General features: G+C 44.8%; 1 protein-coding gene across 1 annotated transcript; it reads right to left on the bottom strand.

Annotated features, from left to right (window-relative positions):
• Window positions 1-1,234: 1,234 nt before the first annotated feature.
• On the bottom strand, window positions 1,235-20,890 carry KCNG1 (potassium voltage-gated channel modifier subfamily G member 1). The gene is made up of 3 exons (XM_075571246.1): window positions 20,532-20,890; window positions 8,574-9,377; window positions 1,235-2,779 (listed from the first exon to the last, which is right to left on the bottom strand). The coding sequence occupies exons 2-3, from the start codon at window positions 9,327-9,329 to the stop codon at window positions 2,012-2,014; spliced, it is 1,524 nt and encodes a 507-aa protein (XP_075427361.1). The 5' UTR covers window positions 9,330-9,377; window positions 20,532-20,890; the 3' UTR covers window positions 1,235-2,011.
• Between the last annotated feature and the right edge of the window lie 5,458 nt (window positions 20,891-26,348).

Genomic DNA, 26,348 nt, shown 5'->3' with positions numbered 1-26,348 from the left:
ACATACCCACACACATGCAAAAGTTACTTTTCTAATGAACTGTGGAGAGATAATGTGCATGAATAATTCGTAACATAAAATGATATCCACCAAAATGTCCTTTAAATTTGTACACAGGTGTATATACTAGTGATTTTCAACTGGGGTTCTGCAGACATTCCTCAAGGATTCGCTGCCGAGCTGAGGGGAGAGCTGGGGGGAGAGCTGGGGGGAGAGCTGGGGGGAGAGCTGGATGGGAGAGCTGGGATAAGAGCAGATGTGGCCCAACAGTGGCTCTCCGGCAGCACCAGCCGCCCTGCATTCACTGCAATGACCACCCTCTTCCGGTCGTGTCCAAATTCCGCCCGACCAGAGGAGGGGGCTGCAGAGCGGTGCACCACGGGAGCCTCCTTGCCCGTAAGGTAAAATTAACCCTAATAGTAACAATGCTTATTCCATCTTCTTCTTAAAAGGAGCAATCCAAGTGGGCAAATTATTATTATTACTAAGGATTGAAGCAGGGGGTCCCAGCAGGTGAAATTAACAAGGTTAAGCTCCGTAGACCCCCTACTTCAGTGTTTCCCAATTCCAGTCCTCAGGGAAGCCCAACAGGTCAGGTTTTAAGGATATCCCTGCTCCAGCACAGGTGGGTCAATCAGCGGCTCAGTCATTGTGACTGAGCCACCTGTGCAGGAGCAGGGATATCCTTAAGACCTGACCTGTTGGGGTTCCCCGAGGACTGGAGTTGGGAAACACTGCCCTACTTCATTCCTATATAAAAAATAAAAATAAATAGCCTGTTTGGATTAAACCAACAAAAACCCCACTTTGGGTGACAAGGAATTGGGTTACAATTAGACAATAGTAAGGACATTCAAGGTTATCTTAATCTTGAAGTTTAATCTAGATATATACAATGGCTTTTTATAAATTAGTACAATGCAGATCTCTATTTTATTGTTGAAACAGTCTTGTAAATTCTGACATCCATATCAACCAATCTGTTTCCCAATGTGTCACTTTCCTTTTTAATCCTCCATGTGAGCGTTTGTGTACAATCCGAACAATATTTATGGAGTGAAATACATATTTACCACTTTATAGAACACAATTAAAATGTTGCCACATCTGTATATACATATCTACAAATCGCTTATAACAAAAAAAAATTATTCTTACAGCCGTGTCAATTTGTTAACGTCCCTACTCTGTTCCTTTCTTGAAGTATGCGCCAAGCACCCTCTATCCCCACCCTCTATCCCCACCCTTAAGACGAACCGTAAAACCCACCCCTTAAATAAAGCATTCAATACAGTAGCCTAGAATCATGGCTACTGTCCCACACCCATAGTCACTGGTTTTTAAATTAAATGCCGGGGGAGGCGTGAGACTATAACATCCCTGACCTGCTGCCAGCCGGGTCTTCAGCAACGCGTCGCCATGACAATGTGGCATCAAATGACGCTGCAGGGTCACGTGACATCACATGTCCCGCGGTGTCATTTGACGCCGGGTCGTAGGAGAGGGGGGCGCGAACGCTGGGGCTGCGAGGCAGGGGGGGCGCAGGTCAAAAACTTTGCGCACCCCTGTGCTATAGCATAAATGAAAGCAGAGTATGACCAAACACTTCCAACCGTCTATTGAGCCATCTTATTTAGACTAAGGGAACAGTGATATAAAAAGGCTCCAGACAATATTTACAGCTGGTCATCCAACTAGCCACTTCCAAACTGTAATAGGCCACATTCACAGTGGGGGAGATTAAGAAATGGAAGCAGGGACGTATTATAAAAGCAACATTAACCTGGAAGACCTGTTGCTGGGTCTACTCTAAGTCTCATTTTCTATAAAGGAGCTACAGGGGTGTAGGGTCACACTTAGTATAACTATACAGGGCTGCATGTTAATGGTCCCACAAAGCAACATACTGTAAACCTTTGCTTTTTAGTGTTCGTGTAGCAAATAGCAATCAGAGTGGTTTTATACAGAAGCAGTTGTGCATCATAAGTCTTTGAGGACCGTTTCCTTTTAGTCATTCATTGTCCTTTGCCTCTGAAGATATGCTTTCAAATAATATCTCACTTCCGTGTGAGATATTGCCCATCTGGGACCTCGTCTTCATCAGCAGCTGCGCTCTTCTGCAAATCAGCCTCTCTTGCTCCAGCTTTAGCTCGGCATACGAGCGCGAGAACGTATGGAAGATAGAAGTGACTGGGAAAGCCATGAGCAAGATCCCGCTCAGAATGCTGCTGAGGGCCACCACCTGGCCAGGTATACTCCTGGGCACCATGTCGCCATAGCCCACTGTCGTCATGGTGATTACTGCCCACCAATAGCATGCGGGGATACTCGTGAATTCCTGCGAGTCGCCCATCTCATTCTCAATTAGGTACAGCAGGGGAGCGAAAAGGGCGATAGCCACGCAAAGGAACAGGAGCAGCAGTCCGAACTCCCGAGTACACCGTCTGGCGGTGAGGCCCAACGTCTGCAGGCCCAACGAGTGTCTGGCAAGGCGCATGACATATAGAATTCTTAAGGCACGGAGTATGCGTAGCACGAGGCCTACTTTGTCCAGGTAGCTGTTGCCCGAGTTCGTCTTCTGTCCCACGGAGGTGTGGTCCACAACCAGCGTGATATAATAGGGCAAAATGGCCACGATGTCGATGAGGTTTAGTGGCCTCCTCAGAAACGCGAACTTGCTGGGTGCTTGAATGAAGCGCAGCAGGAATTCGAGAGAGAACCAGCCCACGCAGACCGATTCAACTATAAAAATATTATAGCACATTTTAGAGCATTCGCCCTGGAAGAAAAAAACAAAAACTAAAAAGTTAATGCTGAAGCAGTGTTAACAATATTAGTATTTAGCTAATTATTTTTCTAGTTGTTAATGGTAACGCAGGCACATAATGGGTCCAAAAAGCAAAATCAATCCTAAAAAAGATGCAACATAGGTTTGTTTTGTCACCTTTCATTAAACCATTTTGACAGAGCAATCCAAGGAGGCGATTTTCTGTTATTTTCTAACATAACATTGAAGCAGGGGGTCTCTGGAGCTGAACCCCATTAATCTCAGCTCCAGGGAAGCCCTGCTTCCGGAGATACTTACCCCCATTTGGGCTGCCGGTATCTCACTACTTTTTTAAAGCTTCACTTGGCCCAATAGGAAGCTGCACCGGATGATGCCACAGCTTCCTATTGGCCCGCAGAGTGAGGGAGCTTTGCAAAGCGGCCATTATGTGAACCCTTCTAGCCAAGCAGAGCAGCTACCCGCATCCGCTACGGAGGTAAATATCTCCAGAAGCCGGGGGTCCCCGGAGCTGGAAGTAACCCCTGCTTCAATCCTGTGTTTAGAATTTTTTTTAAATAAAAGTTTAAAAAAAAATGCAAAAAAAGTCTCTTACTTCCTTTTTATTATGTAATCCCTTCCATAGAGACCTGTTTCCTGTGTAAGCTGCGACATCTTTTAGGGGACCAACATTTAGGTTCTTCATAAATTAAATGATACGTATGTATATGTAGAGATTCCACTTGAATATTTGAAAAACTTATGAGGCGTGGAAAGTTCAGTGCCGTATAATTTTCATCTATCGTTTGTCAAGTACCAACATATACTGCGCGGTACAATGGTGGTACAGAGTGATGAAAATTGCATAAAACAGAATTACATACCAAATAAGGACAAACAAGTGAAAACAGATACAGAAGGAAATGAGGGACCTGTCCGTGAGAGCTTACAATGTATGTAGGTCTTTTTTTAAATAGCGGCATTCATATACATAGCGTTTTATAGCAATAGTACACGTGACATAGGAAATGTATAGTTGTAACGCCTCTTTACTTTACCTCAGACTATAGAACCTGTCACTGAGGTGGGGGCTGAGTCCTGTAACTTGGGGGTTAACTATTTTAGTGGGTGGTACACAGAGTGGGAAGCAGGAGTAATTAGGCACAACAAAACTGTAATAAGGGGTTATTATTAGATAGCCCGAGGAAGAGACCCGCAATACTGAGTCTCGAAACGCGTAGGATTGTGGCACAGCGCGGACACCGTACCTGGAGGAGCATTGTGGTGATGTCATCAGGAGAGGACGAGCAGGCAGCGAGTCGGAGGATTCGGAGCCGTGCGTCCTACCGGATGGACTCAAACCACACTGATAGATCTGGAACCAGGAGCGCTAGTGAAATACCACTAACTAAGTGCCGTTCTATACTGGTTACGGAACGTGCGAACGCGCGTGCACGTGCCGCATGCTTTTTGTTTGTATAGAATCTCAGTGCTGCCAGGTGCGACAGGTACTGTGTGTATGTGTGTGTGTGTGTGTGAGTATATGTGTGTGTGTGTGTGTGTGTGTGAGTATATGTGTGTGCATACATTGTGTGAGTGAAATAATGGTGTAAATAAGATTTTTTTTAAACAAAAAAAAGTTGAATAACAAAAATGTTTTATTTGTGCACACATCCACACACACACACACGCACGCACACACACACACACACACGCACACACATACACACACACATTTGAGCGCCGGGAGCGGCGCTAAATCACCCCTCCCACCGTCTTCGCCGCTGTCTGTCGGCTCCCCGCTCCCTGCCGCGCGCGCGGCCCTTGTATAGAAGGTCTGGCTGACCTCAGCCATCTATAACTGCCGTGCCCGCGCACGGCGTAGCACGCGGCCGCGCTATAGAACCAGCCTACGGCTTTTGTCCTAGTTACTTGTTGTATCAAGATCTGCAGCTCATTCAAAGTAATTAAGACTCTCCTGAAAGGAACTTTATTTACTGTGTTGTCCAAGCGCCAGAAAGGCCTGTTTTTTGTAGTACAATTACCCTGATCACAGGGCATGTGAGCTAATATGCAGTGACTGTAAGATACATAAAGTCAGAGGCGCAGCGTTAGCGATTTGTTTTAGTAGGATTGCAGAAATACTGTGTGGTTATGTGGTAGCCCGGTGTATGTATCCCCGTTCAAACTGAAAGATAAAGTAATATACAGTTTGTTATAATTCCTTACAGTTTTGTTGTGTCTAATTACTCCTGCTTCCCACTCTGTGTACCCCCCACTATAAGAGTTACACCCCAAGTTACAGGACTCAGGCCGCCACCTCAGTGACAGGTTCTATAGACTGAGGTAAAGTTAAGAGGGGTTACATAGTTTCAGCCACGGAGCAACCCATATACTTCATTAAAGAGGTGTGTTTTAAGAAAGGTCCTAAAAGGTGGAGGGTGCGAGTCATATTGAGGGGAAGGCATTCCAGAGGTGTGGGGCGGCGAGTGAGAGAGGTTTTAGGCGGGAGAGGGTTTTAGATACAAAAGAGGTAGACAAAAGACATCCTTGATCAGCACGCAAGAGTCGGGCAGGTTTATAGCAAGAGATTAGGACTGAGATGTAAGGCCGTGCTTATAGTAGCGGCAAAAGCGACGGTGCGCAGCATGAAAACAAAGGCATGAAGTCCATCGCGGGTGCCCATAGTGGGCGCGACCATGACGGCTCTGCGCAGCGACATGGCGACCAAAAACTCAGTGGATTTTGTGTTGTAGTAATTCAGAGTTTAATAGGAACCCAGGAGAGGGATTTCAGCAGGAGAGACGGGAGACAGTAAAGTGATTCTAGCATTAGCTGTAGTTTTAGCAGTAGAGTGACAGAGGAAAGGGCAAATCTTTGCAATCTAGAATGAATAAAGGGCAATATCGAAACAAACGGTAAAGTGAAGAACTCGACTGTTGGTCCCCTGAAAAGGTGTCAAAACAACAAAAACAGCCTGGACCGTTAAGGCTACTAGAAGTCTACTAGTAGAGATCCGCTTCTAATTTTTTTATTTTTGTGAGAAAGAAAATAATATCTGGCATTTTCTTCGTAGAAAATAATGATTTTGATGCATTTAAGGCTGTTCCAACATGAAGCATCATTTTCAGGGGAATAAGAGTAAAAATCCACACCCAGTGATGGTCACAAACACAAAACTTTCCCAGGGAGTCCAGACTGAAGTTTGTCCACGATGCCATATTCTTATAAAACTATTATGTTGACCTGCACTGCTTTTAACATTTTAAATTATTTACTGTCTATGAAACAAAAAAAAAACAAAAAAGTGAATGTCAAGTTTTTAGAAGTGAAAAATGTCTCCTCCCTCCGGTCAAACAGCAATTTCTCTCCATTCCTTTAATGCAAGTGATCAATTCTCTTTGTACATGCAGCACTGCAGCCGTTTGATCATTAGCAGACCGGAATCAAACCTGAATAGAGATTTAATTGTATTATGCAATATGTCAAAATACACAGAGCCAAAGGCTGCAATCACATTTTGGGTGCCAATCGGGGCAGAAAGGGTACCCCTGTAACGTATTACTGAGAATAAATAAGTGACAGTGAATAAAATGGGTGCCACTGTATCAAATATTATTAACAATTTTTTCCTCAGGGGAAAGGTTTAAATCCCTTGTTTGAGACAACACACCAAGATGGAATATGCTGCAAAAATAACCCAAACATGACTATGACTAAGGGCGGGGGCACAAACGTTTGCTACTGTGCCCCCCTGTCTTGCTTGTCCTGGTGCTCATACCCGCCCACCCCCCAACCTTGGAGTTTCGTCAAATGACACTGCGGGGTCATGTGACGGCACGTGACCTTCGATGGCATTTGACGCGTGTCATGTCATTTCACATGACCCCGTGGCGTAATTTGTTGCCACGGCGATGCGTCACACAGCCGTCTAAATCACAGTAAGCTGAGAGTTGCAGAAGCCTCACACGATCCCCCGGCATTTAATTTAAATGCCTTGGGGAAGAGCGCAGGGCCTCTGCAACCACCGCCCCCCCGCCCCCCAGATGGCGCATCCCTGACCAAGGGTATCCAGCAGTCTAAATCTTAATTCTCAATGGCAACTAGGAGACATTTCCAATCATTATAAGTGATGACCCGACAGACTGACCTTCATCTCTTATACCCACTCAAAACACCAATACCCATTTTTAAGAGACTTCTGTGGGTTGGGGGTCAGTGAGGACACATACCACATTAAAAAATAAAATAAATTATAAACTCTTTTGGGTAGGGTCTCCGTTGTTGTCATTTACCTGTTGCATTTATTCCTATTGTTTGCAATGTACATTTACCTCCTATTGTAATGATAAGCGCTGCGTACAGGGTTGGCGCTATATAAATACATTTATACATATGCAATGAACATTTCATGCACGGGGATCCTCTGCGTGGGTTTTTGGGCTTAACATTTATTAGGGACGGATGAGTTGACACTAAAGGTTTTTCTTTTTTCAGATACACATCCCCAATGCCCTGTAAGAACAGAGTTCCCATGGAAAGTGTTTGTTTATTATATTTCTGGCTGCATTATAGAATGGTACGTTGTACTGTAAAATATTAATAATAGCCTAACTATTGTAGAAAAGTCCACCAATTAAAGTCCTACTACTCTTGTTTCCTAGAGATATATATATATATATATATATATATAAAAAAAAGAGTATATATATATAATCAAAAAATAAATAGATGATACCGTTCTGTGGCTAACGAAATGCTTTTATTTGTGCGAGCTTTCGAGATACACTAATCATATATATATACACACACACACACACACACACACACAGTTTTAACTGTTTAAAGCAGTGGTCCCCTTTACTCTTTTTTTTATCCTCTATTTTATTTATAGAATGGGAACTGAGTGTCCCCCAGAACTACGATTGTAGTATTGCGTGTGCTACATTATATAACCTGGAAAACACATTGTCTATGACTATCGTAGCACATTGGCTGTAGAGTGGCACAATGTAGCTGAGAAGTGCATGTTTACTTGTCGTTAATTAAATTGGTGGCTATGAGCTCGAGTTGGTGATTCTGCCAAAGGAAAATGCGTGAAATGCATGGATTGTGAAAAAAAGGTACATTTGACAGAAATACTAAAGGGCAAATGGCTTACATGCTATTATTGCTCTGTGCTTGATACACACTGCCCTTACTGCTTTACTGAAACAATGAAATGATTATTTTCTTGCATTTAGCTGTTGAGTGAAACATCAGTAAGTGTGTATCCCATATGCAAGAGTTTTAAGTACTGTATGCTAAGAGATAATGGGGAAGGGCAGGGTTACAGACCTGTCCGAGATGTGAATGTGCTCACACGTGGGATTATTATTGGCTGTACAGTGGAGGGTTTTTGTCACTTTTTCCCCCCACCATAACTTATAGAATGTGAGGGTGAAACCAATCCCAGCTTCACATTGCATAGCCAGTATATCCAGCCTCATACTGAAGAGACCCAAAAGGTAAAAACACCTGTCTGTGAGGAGGGTTACTGGCTCTGCACTTCTTTAACCCAGGCTGTGCTGAAAAGCTGTGAAATACAACAGGCATAAGCTTATAGGGAGTCCATGTTAAAATTGATAAGAAGTAAAGAGCGACACATTGTGCTCATTTGCATGCCATTTCCCAGAATCCCTGGCGACTGTCGAAGCACTGTATGCTAAGAGATAATGAGGAAAAGCAGGTTTGCAGACCTGTCTGAGAAATGTGAATGTGCTCACAACAGTGAGTTTTATTTGAAGTAAAAAAACAAAACAGATCTTACTTTTTCTTCCTCTTGTCTTAAGTCTGGCATTGTGCTGATGGACAGATTCACAGCTGTAATTGTCACAAACAACACTGACAGACAGGCAAAGACTTTCCCAGGGAGTCCAGACTGCGGTTTCTCTACCATGTTATGCAGGTGGCGCATGCACATGTCAGTCCTGCTCTCATCCTCGTGTTCTGATGCATTTTCATTCTCAATCAACTCATCTTCCTGCAGGTTCAGTTCGGCGAACTCTTCCATTTTCTGAAGGTACCTCCTCTTACAGCACCATTCCAGACTGTCCTCCTCAATGCCCCAGTAGAGAAGTTCTTCCTGGAACGAAAGAGTGCACATTTCCCGAAGCAGTCGTAGCTTCCCGACCCGCAAAAACGTCAGAATGGTTCTGAAGGCGCCTGGGTTGCGGTCAAAGAAAAACTCATTGCAGGTCACATCATAATCATCGCAGATGCTTAAAATCTCGTCAAAATTGCTGCACAGTTTTAGCTGCCCAAGACGTGTTAAAGGGAATTCGTCAAGTGTTGTCCATGGTAGTAAATACCTGATGCCCCCGACATTTATAATGACATGGCGTTTGCGGTCTTCTGGGTGAGCACTTTTAAAGGGATCCTCTGTAGGTTTGATTAACTTGGCCCTTTTGTAAAAAATGCCTTTGAAGGATTCTGACTCTCCAAAGTAGTTGTGGCTGAAAGAGGTTTCAGAGGCGCAGCTAAGGGCGCTGTAGTCGTAATCAGAGTTTTCTCCTAAGAGAGTCATCTTGATGTACACGACTCACATCCACTTTGACAGGCCGCCAGTAGGATTCTATAAGAGAAAACAAAATCAGATTATGTTTTTTTTTGTGCTGCACCAAACCTGTACGGTTCAAACAGATTGCATCCAGAATTTCTATTCAAAGTAAGTACTCTAAGGTTAATAGATTGGTTTGCAGAACTGATGTTGTCTTCATGTTGATCCTGGAAAAAAATTAGAGTATTTTTCAGAGTGTAAAATCATTTGAGGTGTCGCTAGAGTTCGGTAAATTAACTTTAAAATCCTTACAAGGCTCTTCATACATCAGACCAGAAGGGGAAAAAAGTGTGTGATCTGTGTATCATATCTACACAAAACAGTACATTAGTTTAAGGCTATGGCCCCAGTGGTCCCGGCTGCACGTGCGCCGGAGCGTCTGGCAGCGCGTGCACCTGTTTCAGCTGCGATGTGTGTTCTGCCGTTGTGCTTCAACTGAAGAGCAGGAGATTGGACATGGGGGAGAGAGAGGAGGTAAGGGGGGAGAGAGAGAGGAGGTAAGGGGGGAGAGAGAGAGGAGGGAAGGGGCGGAGGGAGAGTAGGGAGGGGAGAGAGAAAATGGAGGGACACACAGACATAGCCCAGATCCAGCCAATGACACGCCCCCTCCCTTAATAGCCACGCCCCCTCCCCACCCTAAAAATATCGTAGGACACCTGATTGCTCATCCTTGGAGAGCTGGTGACGTCACTGCTCTCAAGCATGAGCAAGCTCAATGGCAGGGGGGCTGCAGCCATGGTGATCGCGAGGGCTCGCCCGATCACATAGATGTGCCTCTATGAGGCTGTCTATAGTGCGCGCCAACGCGTACGGGAGCAGAGGCACGGGAGCAGAGGCGCCGGCGCTCGCGATGCAGGAGGAAACAGAAAAATCTGTTTTTATGTGTGGCGGTCGGGCGGCAGCCGGATCACATGAACGGTTCGCCCAATGAGGGTGAACCAGCTCCATGACGTCTCGGACACGCCCCCGACACGCCTCCCCGTCTCCTCTGCATGCAGGACACAGATCTCTCCTGCTGCAGGCGGTGTGAGAAGCCGAGTGAACGCTTGCGCCCTCTCCAGAGTTCACCATGGCCGTAGCCTTAGAAGCACAACACGAAATTGATGCGCTTACCATGCAGTTAATGGCAACCACGGCTTTTTGCATTACCAGATACAGTGTCCCCTTAACCCTTTGGGTGGTGTTAGACATACTGTAGCTGCTACATGGGGTCTGGCATTCCAGGGGCCACGTGATGTAGTAGCTACATCATAATCTTCGTAGTAATTTTTCATGGGGAGATCGCAATCTTACCAGTAGAGCGTGGCCAACTCCAGTCCCAAGAGCCACCAACAGGCCAGGTTTTAAGGATATCCCAGCTTCAGCCCAGGTGGCTCAATCGTTGACTGAGACTGACAGCTGAGGACTGGAGATTGCAATAGGCTGCCCTCATGGTGGCGGCATAGCGACGTGCACGCGCTTGTCCCTGCCACGCCTCCGATCGCCTCCCCTATCCCCTGCCGCCAACAGATCGCTGGGGCTGCAGGAGTGCGCATGGTCGCACGCGCCCGCACAGATAGTATAAGCTCTGCCTTAGAGGAACGGAAGAGAAGGTCTCAGTGACGGCAAGTGCCGGAGGGGCTATGGCTCTCTGGTACTCAAAGGGTTAAAGGGGCAATCCTTCCGAGGATCCAAGTGAACTCATTCTAGTGACATAATTAAGGGGTCTCATCTGGGTGATTAATGCATTTTTTTTTTTTTTTACCCAAATCTGACACATAAGTATTATTAATGCATTATTTAAAGTGAGACTTGGGAGGGGTGTGACTTCCTCTGGGTGCTCTCTTTTGTGTGATCATGTTCTTGTACAGTCCCCCCCCCCCCTTATCTTTATTGGCTCTTTGATAAGGACAGGGGATAAAGGGGAAAAACAATACTTGAATGACAAAGGCCCCTAAGAAATTCAACTTGTAACTAATTTCCAAAAAGATAAAAGCAGCCAAACCTTTGCTTTTATTATTGTTAGAATTGATTAGGGAAAGCCAGTTAGACTGATAAAAAAAAGGTATTTTTTTTGGTCAGCTGCGAGTTTGTGCCCTAATAGCCATTTAAAATGCTGATCTTTGGCTCCAAAGATAAGTATGCAAGGGGAGAGTCAGTCCCAGTGCCAATCAATGTACCAAGTTCTCCTCCCACCCCCCCCCCCATCCCCACTCTTCCCTCCCCCCCATCCCCACTCTTCCCTCCCCCCCATCCCCACCCTTCCCTCCATCCCCACTCTTCCCTCCCCCCATCCCCACCCTTCCCTCCCCCCCCATCCCCACCCTTCCCTCCCCCCCCATCCCCACCCTTCCCTCCCCCCATCCCCACCCTTCCCTCCCCCCCCATCCCCACTCTTCCCTCCCCCCCCCATCCCCACTCTTCCCCCCCCCATCCCCACTCTTCCCTCCCCCCCATCCCCACTCTTCCCTCCCCCCCATCCCCACCCTTCCCTCCCCCCCCATCCCCACTCTTCCCTCCCCCCCCATCCCCACTCTTCCCTCCCCTCCCATCCCCCCCATCCCCACTCTTCCCTCCCCCCCCATCCCCTCTTCCCTCCCCCCCCCATCCCCACCCTTCCCTCCCCCCGTCCCCACTCTTCCCTCCCCCCATCCCCACTCTTCCCTCCCCCCATCCCCACTCTTCCCCCCCTCATCCCCACTCTTCACCCCCCCCCATCCCCACTCTTCCCTCCCCTCCCATCCCCCCCATCCCCACTCTTCCCTCCCCCCCCATCCCCTCTTCCCTCCCCCCCCATCCCCACCCTTCCCTCCCCCCCCATCCCCACCCTTCCCTCCATCCCCACTCTTCCCTCCCCCCCATCCCCACTCTTCCCCCCCCCCCCCATCCCCACTCTTCACCCCCCCCTCCTCATAACTCTATCCTTTTTCTATCTTATCTTCTCTGAAATACTGTCTGAAAATATTTGGTATAATATGTACCGCCGTTAATGTGATACTCCCCTTGAAATGTAAAGATATGTATGTCTCAAAAAAATACAATAAAAAAAAGATTGAAATAAAAATGCTGATCTTTGTTCCCCAATTCCAGGTGTAATCACAAATCTACACCTACAAGGTGAGGGTGGCTGCATTTTACAACAGAAGCCATGTCATCAAACGTCACTTTGTTTTTATTTTGTTAATGAGCCTATATACAGTATGTAATGCATCTGAAAAATACTACTATCCTAATCCAACGTTCCTGTATAAAAATAGAAAAATGGCCTGTCTTTCCATAGCAGGGAGATCGTGCAAGAGCACCCAAGAGGGTGCACACCGCTTGGAAATTGGCCCCCTGCTGTGAAGATATGAAGCCTAAGGGTTAAATAACCAGCTTCTTTTATTATTTCATAGAATTCATTTCTTACTGAAATTCAATGATTTCAGCTACAAGATGATTGCAGACAGCCTTGCAATATTGTATGTGGCACAGTAAGGGCAATCAAAGTAGCATCATGGGCAGCTGGTTTAACAGAGATCTGTATTTATTCAACGCTATAAGTGGAAAGTATTATTATATCCTGAACATCAATATGTCAAAAATTAGTTATTTAACCCCTTGAGTGTTCAATGGCTTTGTAAACAAAGTTGTGTGTGAATGAAGATACTGCATCCTCCTCCCTGCATTGAAACGATCAGATATTAGGGATACAAATAGATGTCATAAGAATACAACTTTGCGTTAAGTCTCCACACAGGTTAACCTACCTTTGAATGGTGTCAATTATTTTATAAAGAAAATTAGTTCACACCAAGCAAACAGAATATAAAAGGTGATAACTTTGTGCCTATTGGCATGATATTACAATAATAAATCACTGAAGTAATAACCACCCTTCTGCAAGCAGTTTGCCCTATTTGTACCTGAGAGTAATTCTTACAGTATAATGAATAGCACCATGCAGAAATTAGTAACGTCAATAGGAATAAACACTCATTTCCCTTAAACATTATTTAGTTAATCAAACTATTAAATATGGATTTGTCCGTTTTTTAATATTGGTTATCTGTTATCAGTATTGTGAAGATGCTGAAGGAGAAATTGATATGCAAACCCCTTTTAGTATCAGTTGTAACTGTGCTCTTCCTGCGGTAGGTGAAATGTATTAATATACACATGTTGAGCATCTATTAGTATCAAAGAATGGTCATTTAACCACCTCACCGACTTCAACAACGTCAGGAAGAATCTCTGTGACTTCCTAGCCCATCCTTTAGGGTCCTGTGAAATTTGTTTATCACGTTGAAACAAATAATTTATAAACAATATAAATTACTCCTTATTAGGGGACAGGCATGATTTTAACCAGTTTTCTGAAGTTACCATGCTTCACAGGAGCGTCCATCAGCAAATCACAACGCATTTCCTTAAGGCTGAGTCCCCTGTGCTATGGAAAATAGCTGAAGCGCTCAAATACAGGTATATCTCAAAATGATAATAAGCCAGACCACTGTACCAGGGTACTAACAATTGATATAGTACCTATTGTGTCATATAATGGGTACTATCCTCCTGAAGACAGGTGGTGTGTGGTGCAACCCACTCACCATCAGTCTCATTGGCAGGTTCCCCTGAAAAATATACAAGTACTCACATCCTGGTAGGGCAGGCAGGCAGGCTGTGCAGCTACTCAATGCAATACAGGGAAAAGGGAGACCAAAAAGCGCACCAGCACAAACGGAGCAGGAAGAACCCAGGACAAAAAAATGATTAAAAGGGCACTTTAATGTGGCAAAAGACCCATCCAATGCATTTCGAACGTCGTTGGACGGGTCTTTTGCCACATTAAAGTGCCCTTTTAATAATTTTTTTGTCCTGGGTTCTTCCTGCTCCGTTTGTGCTGGTGTGCTTTTTGGTCTCCCTTTTCCCTGAGTCCCCTGTGCCACTGACGTCACCAGCTCTCCAAGCATGAGCGATCGGGTGTCCTGCAATATTTTTAGAGCAGGAGAGGGGGAGCGTGGCTATTATGGGAGGGGCGTGTCATTGGCAGCATCGGGGCTGTCTGTGTCTCTGTGTGTGTCTCTCTCTCTGTGTGTGGGTGTATCTGTGTGTGTCTCTCTGTGTCTGTCTCCATTTTCTCTCTACCCCCTCTTCCCCCCTTCCCTCCTCTCCCCCCCATTGCTCTCTTTCCTCCCCTGTGCCCTCTCTCTCCCTTCCCCCCTCTCTCATTTGTCTCTCCCCCTTCTCTCGTTTCTCTTCCCCTTCTCTCTGTTCCCCCCCTCTCTCACTCTGTTCCCCCCTCTCTCACTCTGTTCCCCCCTCTCTCACTCTGTTCCCCCCCTCTCTCACTCTGTTCCCCCCCTCTCTCACTCTGTTCCCCCCCTCTCTCACTCTGTTCTCCCCCTCTCTCACTCTGTTCCCCCCCTCTCTCACTCTGTTCCCCCCCTCTCACTCTGTTCCCCCCCTCTCACTCTGTTCCCCCTCACTCTGTTCCCCCCCTCTCTCACTCTGTTTCCCCCCCCTCACTCTGTTCCCCCCTCTCTCACTCTGTTCCCCCCTCTCACTCACTCTGTTTCCCCCTCTCACTCCGTCCCCCCCACTCCGTTCCAGCACAAAACACTCCGAAAGCACAAAACACGCCCTCTCTCATCATTGATCAGAGCAGGGTCACGTGACCCTGCTCTGCGCTCCGAACTCAAACAGAGCCATCTGCCCAAGCAGCAAGCTTGGGAGAGCATACGTGCAAGCACGCGCGTGCGCTCTTCGTGAGCAGGGACTTAGAAATATAAATAGCCAGAAGCAACCTCTTCAAGCACAGCGCGGTCAGCGGCACAGGGGACTCAGCCTTAGAAACAAACTTTAAAGTCTCAGACATGTTGGTTAGCTCTTAAAAGGTACAATACCACGTAGTCGGACAGTTGAATTTTGTAGGGGCCTCTGAATGGGGAAGTGTTTGGCAGTCAAGTGCTCTCTTTCCCCTTATCTCCCCCCCCCCCATCCCTATCAGAGAGACTATACAGGTCACCAGAATTAGTTCACTTTTGTCCGGGGTGTGGGAGATGCCCCTTTAATTGCAGCTAAGAATCAAACACAATTAGTACCAGATAGAACATCAGTTCATTATTATCCTGTTCTGCATCAAATGACATTGCCATTCAATATACAATATGTTTCTTGGGTAGGAGTGGCTCAGTGAGTAAAGACTCGGACTCATAACAACAACACAGAGTTTGAAGCAGGGGAGGACGAAAATCTGAAGCTGATCTCAGGCACACCAGTAGTAAAAATTGTTTTATACCGGACAAAACTGATTCCATTGGTCCAGACAAGGTGAGCGAGAGTGGTGCTCGATGGGTCAAAAAATGCTACGTTCAAGAAAAAAATAATCTTAAAGCAAGAATCAAAAAGTGCAATTTGTCAGTGGGTTTTAGTACTGCTAAGGAACTTCCTGGATCCCTAAATAAGAATATAAGGGCAGGTAAACAAAATAATGCAGCAGCACTCCAAATATAGTAAATAACAAAATTAATGTATTACTCACATAATAAATATTCATGATTGACTATATTTGGAAGGCTGCTCCATTTGTTTTTGTTTTTTTAAACCTATCATTTGTCCTGAGAACAGCAATTCTTGATCAAGAACTACAGTGACATATTGTATGCCTGAGGTTTCCTTTTACTGGCGTATGTATGTATGTTGAGTGACTTGAATTACAAGTGTGACACAATCTTTAGTTAATTGAAAATAAGCAAATCATTTTAATTTGACAAAAGTGTTGTTTAATATAAGGCACAACTATAACAAGTGGAATAACTGAGTATGTACGGAATATCTTGGTTCTGATTCTTCAAATAAGGCAACTTCTTCTAATGGCCAATCCTACTGATATGTGCTGTATATTAAGGGGAGTATATAGATATATATATATATATATATACATACATAAATACATATCAGATAATCCCCATGTGCATTTAAACTAGTAACCAAATCTAATAGCCTGACTAGAAATTCTAAATCTTACTGTAATGTGTTTATACCTAGTTAGGATATAACCTTGAATCTTTCACATTGTAAATTACTTTGAATCATCTTATCAAATCTGCCCTATGGATTCTTCGATGATATGGCTGTTCTCATGTTCTGGCCAGTGTTACATTAATTGAATGTTTTGACAACCCCCAGATGGAAAAGAGAAAAAATAAATAAATGTTTCATTTGATCATGTCATTACATTTTGACAATTCCCATAAACAATAAACATATAATCCTGATTTAGTCAGCTATAACAATTTCAGCTCTAACTAGCATACTATTTACCGTTGACCTAATTTACGATTTCTCAAGTACAGTAGTGATATATTATATATTATATATACACTGTAACATAAGCAAGAATAGATGAACAAGATAGATAACAAGAGTGTTTAAACAGCGCATGCAAGAGTTGTTACATTTATGGTTCAGTTCAATAGGTACTTTCTCTGCCTTCAAGCAAAACACATTGATTGAAACAAGGCTGGAGTAAGTCTTAAAAATGAAACTATGGACAATGCGTGAAACAGGTCGCTGAGCAAAATATAGTTCAATTAAAAAAATTAAGACATTGGAAGACAGAAATAAAGAAAATAATTGAGTTTTGCAGCATTGGAAGCCCAAAGTTTTTGAACAGATAAGGAGATTGGAATGATCATGAATTGGAAAAGTAATGGAAAATAGTCGTATTGTATGAGGGGGAACGTCAATGTAGCTTAATTGCAGGTTTCAGGCAATAATCAACAAACACAGAATGTAAATACAGCTTACTGCACAATCTCATTTTATTCTTCCTTTCCTCATGGAAACAGTATTTGCGTCCCCATCTCTTTCACGCCTTCAAATTTTCAGTATCTGCTATTCGTGGCATGCTGGTTTAAGAAAATGTTTTTGTGTCATTGAACCGAGCATTATGTATAGAATAATGTACACGTATTGCAGAATGTTCAGCCAGAGTAGATATACAGCTGACTGTTACAATGCATCAACTACTGCAGGGGTGCTCACCTCCAGTCCTCAAGACCACCCAACAGGTCAGGTTTTAAGAATATCCAAGCTTCAGCACAGGTGGCTCAATCAGTGGCTCATTCGAAGACGCCACCTGTGCTAAAGCTGGGCTATCCTTAAGACATGAACCCCACTGAACTACACTGCATTGCATCTAAAATACATTTTTGCTGAGTAATCTGCTCATGACAACTTTATAACAGCTGGATATTGTTTGATGGTTATTCTAAAGCAAACCCGGACTCTTTGGTATCGAACAAGTAAACCTCAATTTGGACTAGGTAAGCCAGGAGAATGAATAAGGTGCTGTCTCTCAGAGTGCAAATTCTGTATAAACCGGGGTTACAGGAAAACGTAAGATATTAGACAAACTATGCACAATATAAAATGACATTTAAATCGGCTTTAAAAAGCTGTTCAAGCAACTATTTGCAAGCTACAATTGTGTTCTTTTTTAACATGTTAACAGCTTCCATTATATATATATATATATATATATATATATATATATATATATATATATATATATATATTGTAGAGGTATCTATCTGTACCTTGTTAGCCGAGCTTAATAAACTAAATGCTTTTATTTGTGCGAGCTTTCGAGATACACTAATCTCTTCTTCCGGCGATGTTACAATGAATAAAGCAAGAAAGGTTTAACTTACAAACAGTGCATCTTGGAATGTTATCTGTGACTGAAACCTATCCCTCCCCCTGTGCAGTATGCGATTTATGACTTGAGGTGTTAAATGGTCCCTCAATTTTTATATATATATATATATATATATATATATATATATATATATATATATATATATATATACACACACAGACCATACATATATATCGTATATAATGTATACCCTGTTCACTTATGTAACTGTATTTGTAACCATGTATTATTTGTCTTAACTCTATGCCCAGGACATTCTTGAAAACGAGAGGTAACTCTCAATGTATTACTTCCTGGTAAAATATTTTATAAATAAATAAACAATACACATTTTAAGTTATGGTGGGTGAAAAAGGCGACAAGAAACCTCCACAGTATAGCATATAGCTTTCTGCAGTAGAAGCACTGTATGCTGGGTGACAATGGTGAAAGGCAGGGTTGCAGACTTGTCTAAGACATGTGAATGTGCTCACAAGTATCTTTTTATTTGATATATATATATATATAGTTTTTTTTTTTTTTTTGGTTTAGGTTTTAAATTTGAACATTGTACAGGGCAATCCAATTCTAAAGCAGGTAGACTAGATCTTGTCCAAAGGAACATATAACATAAGTAACTATATAAGTAAGGTACAAGCAAAGAACAGTACAGTAAATAAATATGCACTAACCCCCATGCTGATGTTACATTTCCAGAGAATGGCATGTAAATTACAAGTGCTGCAATAGCATGTAATTGGATTCTAAATTGCAGATACATTAAACAATTTCAGTCTAAAAATCTGAATTCATTTTTCTTGGAACCTTTCCCGTTCCCATATATACAGAAGGCAATTCTATTTGCATCGGTTGGTTTTAAAAAGTGGCATTTTTGTGTAGTCCACATTGGAAAATGGCTTTCCTTTAAAATGTGGCAGATGTTGCATTATGAAAAACATGTAGAAATGAAGCTTTGCTATCCATGCTAAACTCATTCATTGCCCAGATATGGCCTGAACTACACAAACGCTGTGTCTCTTTCTCTATGTCTCTTTCTCGCTCATCTCCCGTGCTCCTGGCTTTGTTATCGGCAAATCTGTTAGGTAAATTTAAAAAAAAAAAATAACTTACCCCAGCCACACTATGTGCTTGATTCAATATGAAATTAAAGTCTCATTAGATGGTGACATATGTTTCATCGCATTAGCATTGATAATGTATAATTACAGATAAGCTAAAAATAATTTTCTTTCTTGCAACATCCAGTTTCTCCACCTGTTGCCATCTCCAATATTTCCTAGACCTAGAGCATAAAACATCCCCATTCAGAGATGGTGTAAGCTTCCTTATCTGCCAGGCGCAAGAACAAATACATTGAACTAAAATGCACTATCCCAGCCCTGATTCAACTCAAGTTCCAGTGGACACATTGCAGTAGGATTTGGTGACATGCAGATGAACACTCCAAGGGTCACGATATGCTACAGTATGAAACGGTGAGATCGTGTGATAAAACACCCCCCCCCCCCCTTCATTTGAAGCACGGATTCACATACTCCACCTGGCATTAGTATTCCAGGGGAACAGCGCACGTTTCAATAGCCTTTGAAAACCCCAGGAAAGAAGTCCAGCTGAGAATTGTCAGTTAACCCCTTCGTGATAGCTGGCTCTGCAGAAAAGCGTGCCGATATATGAAGACCCCCACGGCCCCTTTGGCAATGCATTTGCTTTGTTTCCTTTGAAAGACACGAGCCTGCTGCATGAATTCACCTGCAGCCAAAAGACAAGTTTCACAGGAGACAAGCACATGTTGCATTTGCCTCTGATAACATGCAGAATTGGAGGACAGCTCAGTTTAACCACTTATGTGCCAAAACTTCAATGTTTTTTATTTTATTATTCATTATTAATCACATTACCTACCCAGGATACCCAAAAAAGGTGCGATATTAGTTATGGAAAAAACAGTAATTTAAATAAAAAAATAAAAAACACCCTGATGTTGAAGTTTCACTGGGAAGGGGGTTACAATGCAAAGTAACCCTTTCATGCAACAAGCTGTGGGGTGGAGTCTGCTGGATACAGTTCTAGCCTCATATCCCTATGACCAGTAATGGAAGGAGCACCGATCTGTTGCAATAGCTTTGTGGTCAGCAGCATGACACACGTGCCAGTGAGATCTCAAGCACATACACAAATAACAAACACCAGCCACACATCACATTAAAGTTCCCTGTACCTATGTTGCAAAAGCCTTTGGTAGGATAGAGAAGAAAAAACAAACTTTCATGCCATTTTAATTATGCATCAAGATGCAACATGTTTTGGGTTATGTAAAAATACTATGCTCTGATTAGAGATCCCACCAACACCCCAACTTTGCATTAAGCTCCCACAAAACCACCACATGCTGCAAAAGCCTTTGCCAGTGGTAGAACCCCTCTGGCATTAAATGGGTTGAATAAAACGCCCATTTTTGTATATATGTGTGTGGCTAAAACACTTACTTTATGTTTGCAATTGAACTCCACTTCTCTTTGCCTCCCCGCTCCGTGGCACTGCCCAGGGTGGTAGCACCCTGCCCTCCCGCCGGGAACTCGCTGCACACATTGCTCGCGCTCCCCGAGCTCTGGGGCAGGTGGCAGCAGCTGCAGAAGCGCGCGAGGCGAGAGCGCGAGGAGACGGGGAGGCGAGAGCGCGAGGAGGAGGCGAGGCGAGAGCGCGAGGAGGAGGCGAGGCGCGCGCTTGTTGCAGTGTGGGAGGCGCGCGGCTATTGCAGTTTGCAAAGACATATATATATATATATAGAGAGAGAGAATGCAGGCGCTTGCGTTGTTAGGCACGCAGCGTCCATGGTTACCCCGGCCGGCCCGTAGCGCCCTCTGTTGATCCTAGTGCTTTCCCGGCGCGTGCATCCCAGTAGAGTGTCCTCCGGGTGTGCTGACCCTTTGGCACATGCACACCACTCTAGCGTCTTACGGTCGTCATGGAGATGGCTTTGCGCACGAATAAGTGCACGGCAGTGCATGGGAAGTAATACACTGCACACTCCTATCGCGGAGCCAGTGAGTGTGAGGGGAGTGCTGGGCTAAGAACCAGTGAGTGTGAGGGGAGTGCTGGGCTTAGAACCAGTGAGTGTGAGGGGAGTGCTGGGCTAAGAACCAGTGAGTGTGAGGGCAGTGCTGGGCTAAGAACCAGTGAGTGTGAGGGGAGTGCTGGGCTAAGAACCAGTGAGTGTGAGGGGAGTGCTGGGCTTAGAACCAGTGAGTGTGAGGGGAGTGCTGGGCTAAGAACCAGTGGGTGTGAGGGGAGTGCTGGGCTAAGAACCAGTGAGTGTGGGGGGAGTGCTGAGCTAAGAACCAGTGAGTGTGAGGGGAGTGCTGGGCTAAGAACCAGTGAGTGTGAGGGGAGTGCTGAGCTAAGAACCAGTGAGTGTGAGGGGAGTGCTGAGCTAAGAACCAGTGAGTGTGAGGGGAGTGCTGGGCTAAGAACCAGTGAGTGTGAGGGGAGTGCTGGGCTAAGAACCAGTGAGTGTGAGGGGAGTACTGGGCTAAGAACCAGTGAGTGTGAGGGGAGTGCTGGGCTAAGAACCAGTGAGTGTGAGGGGAGTGCTGGGCTAAGAATCAGTGAGTGTGAGGGGAGTGCTGGGCTAAGAACCAGTGAGTGTGAGGGGAGTGCTGGGCTAAGAATCAGTGAGTGTGAGGGGAGTGCTGGGCTAAGAACCAGTGAGTGTGAAGGGAGTGCTGGGCTAAGAACCAGTGAGTGTGAGGGCAGTGCTGGGCTAAGAACCAGTGAGTGTGAGGGGAGTGCTGGGCTAAGAACCAGTGAGTGTGAGGGCAGTGCTGGGCTAAGAACCAGTGAGTGTGAGGGGAGTGCTGGGCTAAGAACCAGTGAGTGTGGGGGGAGTGCTGGGCTAAGAACCAGTGAGTGTGGGGGGAGTGCTGAGCTAAGAACCAGTGAGTGTGAAGGGAGTGCTGGGCTAAGAACCAGTGAGTGTGAGGGGAGTGCTGGGTTAAGAACCAGTGAGTGTGAGGGGAGTGCTGGGCTAAGAACCAATGAGTGTGGGGGGAGTGCTGGGCTAAGAACCAGTGAGTGTGAGGGGAGTGCTGGGCTAAGTACCAGTGGGTGTGAGGGGGGTGCTGGGCTAAGAACCAGTGAGTGTGGGGGGAGTGCTGGGCTAAGAACCAGTGAGTGTGAGGGGAGTGCTGAGCTAAGAACCAGTGAGTGTGAGGGGAGTGCTGGGCTAAGAACCAGTGAGTGTGAGGGGAGTGCTGGGCTAAGAACCAGTGAGTGTGAGGGGAGTGCTGGGCTAAGAACCAGTGAGTGTGGGGGGAGTGCTGGGCTAAGAACCAGTGAGTGTGAGGGGAGTGCTGGGCTAAGAACCAGTGAGTAAGAGGGGAGTACTGGGCTAAGAACCAGTGAGTGTGAGGGGAGTGCTGGGCTAAGAACCAGTGAGTGTGAGGGGAGTGCTGGGCTAAGAATCAGTGAGTGTGAGGGGAGTGCTGGGCTAAGAACCAGTGAGTGTGAGGGGAGTGCTGGGCTAAGAATCAGTGAGTGTGAGGGGAGTGCTGGGCTAAGAACCAGTGAGTGTGAAGGGAGTGCTGGGCTAAGAACCAGTGAGTGTGAGGGGAGTGCTGGGCTAAGAACCAGTGAGTGTGAGGGGAGTGCTGGGCTAAGAACCAGTGAGTGTGAGGGGAGTGCTGGGCTAAGAACCAGTGAGTGTGAGGGGAGTGCTGGGCTAAGAACCAGTGAGTGTGAGGGGAGTGCTGGGCTAAGAGCCAGTGAGTGTGAGGGGAGTGCTGGGCTAAGAGCCAGTGAGTGTGAGGGGAGTGCTGGGCTAAGAACCAGTGAGTGTGAGGGGAGTGGTGGGCTATGTACATGTGGCCGGGAGAGTGGGCGTGGAGAAAGAGGTCCATATGACATAGATCTGTGACATATTATTCCATCCCTGAACCAGATGCAGTAAAGACAATGTCAGTGAACAAAGTAAATAAATGTGTTAGGTTGCATAACAAATCAGTTCCATACAATGGACCGAGCACAACAGTAGTGAACACTGATAACCCATTAAATCACATGGGTGTATGCCCATGCCTGGTCAGATATGTTTATATTAGAGTTATCTATATAAAAAAGAACTCAGTCTTAAAAGAAAAGAGCTCAGCTTGAAATCTCGTTTAACCCCTTAGGGGTCATTGTCCTGAGCTCATAGATCGCCTTGGCTTGCAGCGACAGTAGAAGCTTATTTCTGTCTCCTCCAGGCGGGGAAGCATGGGCCTGCAATACGGGCATACAGCGCATTGTTGCCAGGCCGTGCTTAACCTTTTTTTAAATGGCACGCTACCAGTTGATGTTTAAGGTCTCCGTCGTCCTCTGTGCTCAATAGAGCTTTTCCGAACGCACATGTTTGAATACTAATACGTTCTTTTAGCATACGCATAGTTTTTCCAACATAATAAAGACCACACGGGCATTTGATGAAATATACCACGTATTTCGATTTGCAAGTCAGGTATTGCTTAATTTTAATTGGATTGCCATTATTCGGATGGGCATATGAGTTGCCGGTCTGTAGGAATTTGCAGTTATTGCAGCCATGGCATCTAAACACACCGGGTTTCCTCGCGAGCCAAGTTATTTTTTGGCATGTACTTTATTATAGGGTCAGATTGTGTGAGTAAGTCACCTAGACTCCTGCCTCTCTTATAGCAGAACAGTGGAGGAGCAATAAAGTCTTTACCAATTTTTTGGTCATTGGCCAATATATGCCAATGTCTCTGTATGCTACGTTTGATATGTCCTGAGGCAGTGCTGAAAGTACTGATGACTTAGAGCCAGCGTCCTTTTCGACCGGTACAAGTAGATCATTCCTGTTGGGTGCTCTTGCTTTAGTCAATGCTCCCTCAATTTCTTTCGGATCATAGCCTCTATCATGAAAATGTGTGGCCATTTCTAATAGTGCCCCTTCCACTTCCGCAAGGTCGCTGGTAATACGTCTTACCCATAGCATCTGTGAGTACGGGAGTCCTGCTTTCAATGGTGGTGGTGGGTGATGACTGGTGGCATGTAGCAGAGAGTTCTTGTCCGTCGGTTTTTGAAACAACCTAGTACAGAGTTTTCCCTTATCCTTATACACCACAGTGTCGAGGAATGTAACTTCGGATCTGCTGCAGCTTGCCATGAAGCGTATGGAACATGGGATGTTATTAAGATGAGAGATCAGTGTCAGGAGCTTCGATTCTAGTCCTTCCAAACCAGGAACACATCATCGATGTAGCGCATGTAGTGTACAATCCGATCCGTGAAAGGGCATCATGCAGTAGGTGGTTCTGCTCATAAGAGTCCATGAACAGGTTTGCATATGAAGGCGCCATATTGGAACCAATAGTCGTCCCCATAAGCTGAAGATAAAAGCTTCTTTCGAATTTAAAGACGTTTTTATGCAGTATCATATCTATCAGCAGTAATGAAAATTCTGGGGGTGGTCCCGAATGTCCGGCAAAGTTGCTAAGTGGTCCCGGATGGCCTCAATCCCATCCGTATGTGGAATGTTTGTATACAGACTAGTCACATCCAATGTTACCAGGATTGTGTCTTTAGTGTCGATAGATATGTTAGCAAGTTTATGGATGAAGTCAGTAGTGTCTTTAATAATAAATAATAATAATAAATAATAATAGTACAAAGCCATCCGTGTCACCATCCGCTATAAATAAAAATCTACAAACTGAGATAGTGGATTACAAAGTGACCCCCTTGATGATATTATCGGTCTTCCTGGTGGCTTGGTTGTCGATTTGTGTATTTTTAGGAGGGTATATATAACTGGCATAATTGGGTGTGTCTGCATAAGGAACTTGCCCGTGTCTACAGAAATCCAGAACTTGTTGACCCCCAACTGTATAATGGAGTCAATTTCCCTCTTAAAGGGAATGGTGGGATATGCTGTCAATCATTTATAATGGTTGGTGACACATGGTTGTTGCATGATTTCTTCTTTGTAGTAGGAATATGACATGAGCACAATGCCACTGCCCTTGTTCGCTGGTCTTATAACAATATCCTTATTGTCCTATAGTGTTTTCAGCGCACATTGGTCATCCTTTGAGAAGTTGCAGAAGCTTGTCTTATGTCGGCATATCTGTTGCCTTGTGTCCCTCTCTACGAGTCCCATGAACGTCGAAATATTGTTATTCATCACCAAGGTGTCAAATGCACTTTTGGATTTGAAATGACATGTCATCAGATGCTGTCTGTGCTCGGTCGCATGAACGTGCGTTCGCCCACGCGCCCTGGTACTGCCGGATCGTACTCTGATCTCCCTTGACTGCAGGAGGAATTGGACCCATGCCCCTGGTGAAGAAAGTACAGAGCCTTTGAAACTCGTAGGGCGTACAGAGGACAGACGTTGGGTCAGATGTTTGCTCTGTGGTCAGCCTGAAACCCCTGTAGTCCCTCCTCCTGCACTCAAGGGAGATTGGAGTGCGATCCGGAAGTACCAGGGCGCGTGGGCGAGTGCACGTGCACGCGACAGAGCACAGATGGCAACTGAAGGAGAGGAAACACAGAAACAAAGGAGACGGCGGGAGAGGCACGACAGAGGCAGCTGATTGCTTTATTACTAAACGCTGAGTCCGAGTGCTGATTGCAGCACCACAGAATGTGAGTGGGATTTAGCCCCGAGTTTTATTTGTGTTTATTTGCCTTATTAAAGTAATCAGCACCATATATGGGTGTGTGTTTGTGCTCTTCTCATTTCTACAGTTTTTTTCTTCAATTCACATGAGAGTTTGGGAGAACTTTTGAGGATGAAGCACCTAGCCTGATTTGGACGATTAAGCTTTTAAATTTATTAATTGCTGAATTTTTATATTATTGGATATTTTTATAGAGATTTTGTAAATTTTTAGCACTCTGGATTTTTTTTGTATCAACACAAGTGTATTTGTGAAAGGTGGTACATTTAAACCAACGTTTCAGTCCTCTTAACGGGACCTTCCTCAGTATATGTATATGTATGTATATGTATGTATATATATATATATATATATATATATATACACACACCACAGTGCATGCAATAAGTCAACGCTATCAAACAATTGCCACAAACCAATATATACACACACACACACACACACACACACACACACACACATATATATATTATTTAAGGTATGGTGGCATAGCATACGGTGGAGGGTTTTTAGTCACCTTTTCACCCACCATAACTTAAATAATGTGTGGTGAAGACCTACTTCATGTCTCAAGTTGCAAAGCCGGTACTGGGTTTATTGGCTTTGCATCTCATCCCTTGCTATGTT

This window comes from Ascaphus truei, chromosome 15 (genome assembly GCF_040206685.1).
Source record: "Ascaphus truei isolate aAscTru1 chromosome 15, aAscTru1.hap1, whole genome shotgun sequence".
Lineage (NCBI taxonomy): Eukaryota > Metazoa > Chordata > Amphibia > Anura > Ascaphidae > Ascaphus > Ascaphus truei.
This window is presented reverse-complemented; position numbering and strand designations above follow the sequence as displayed.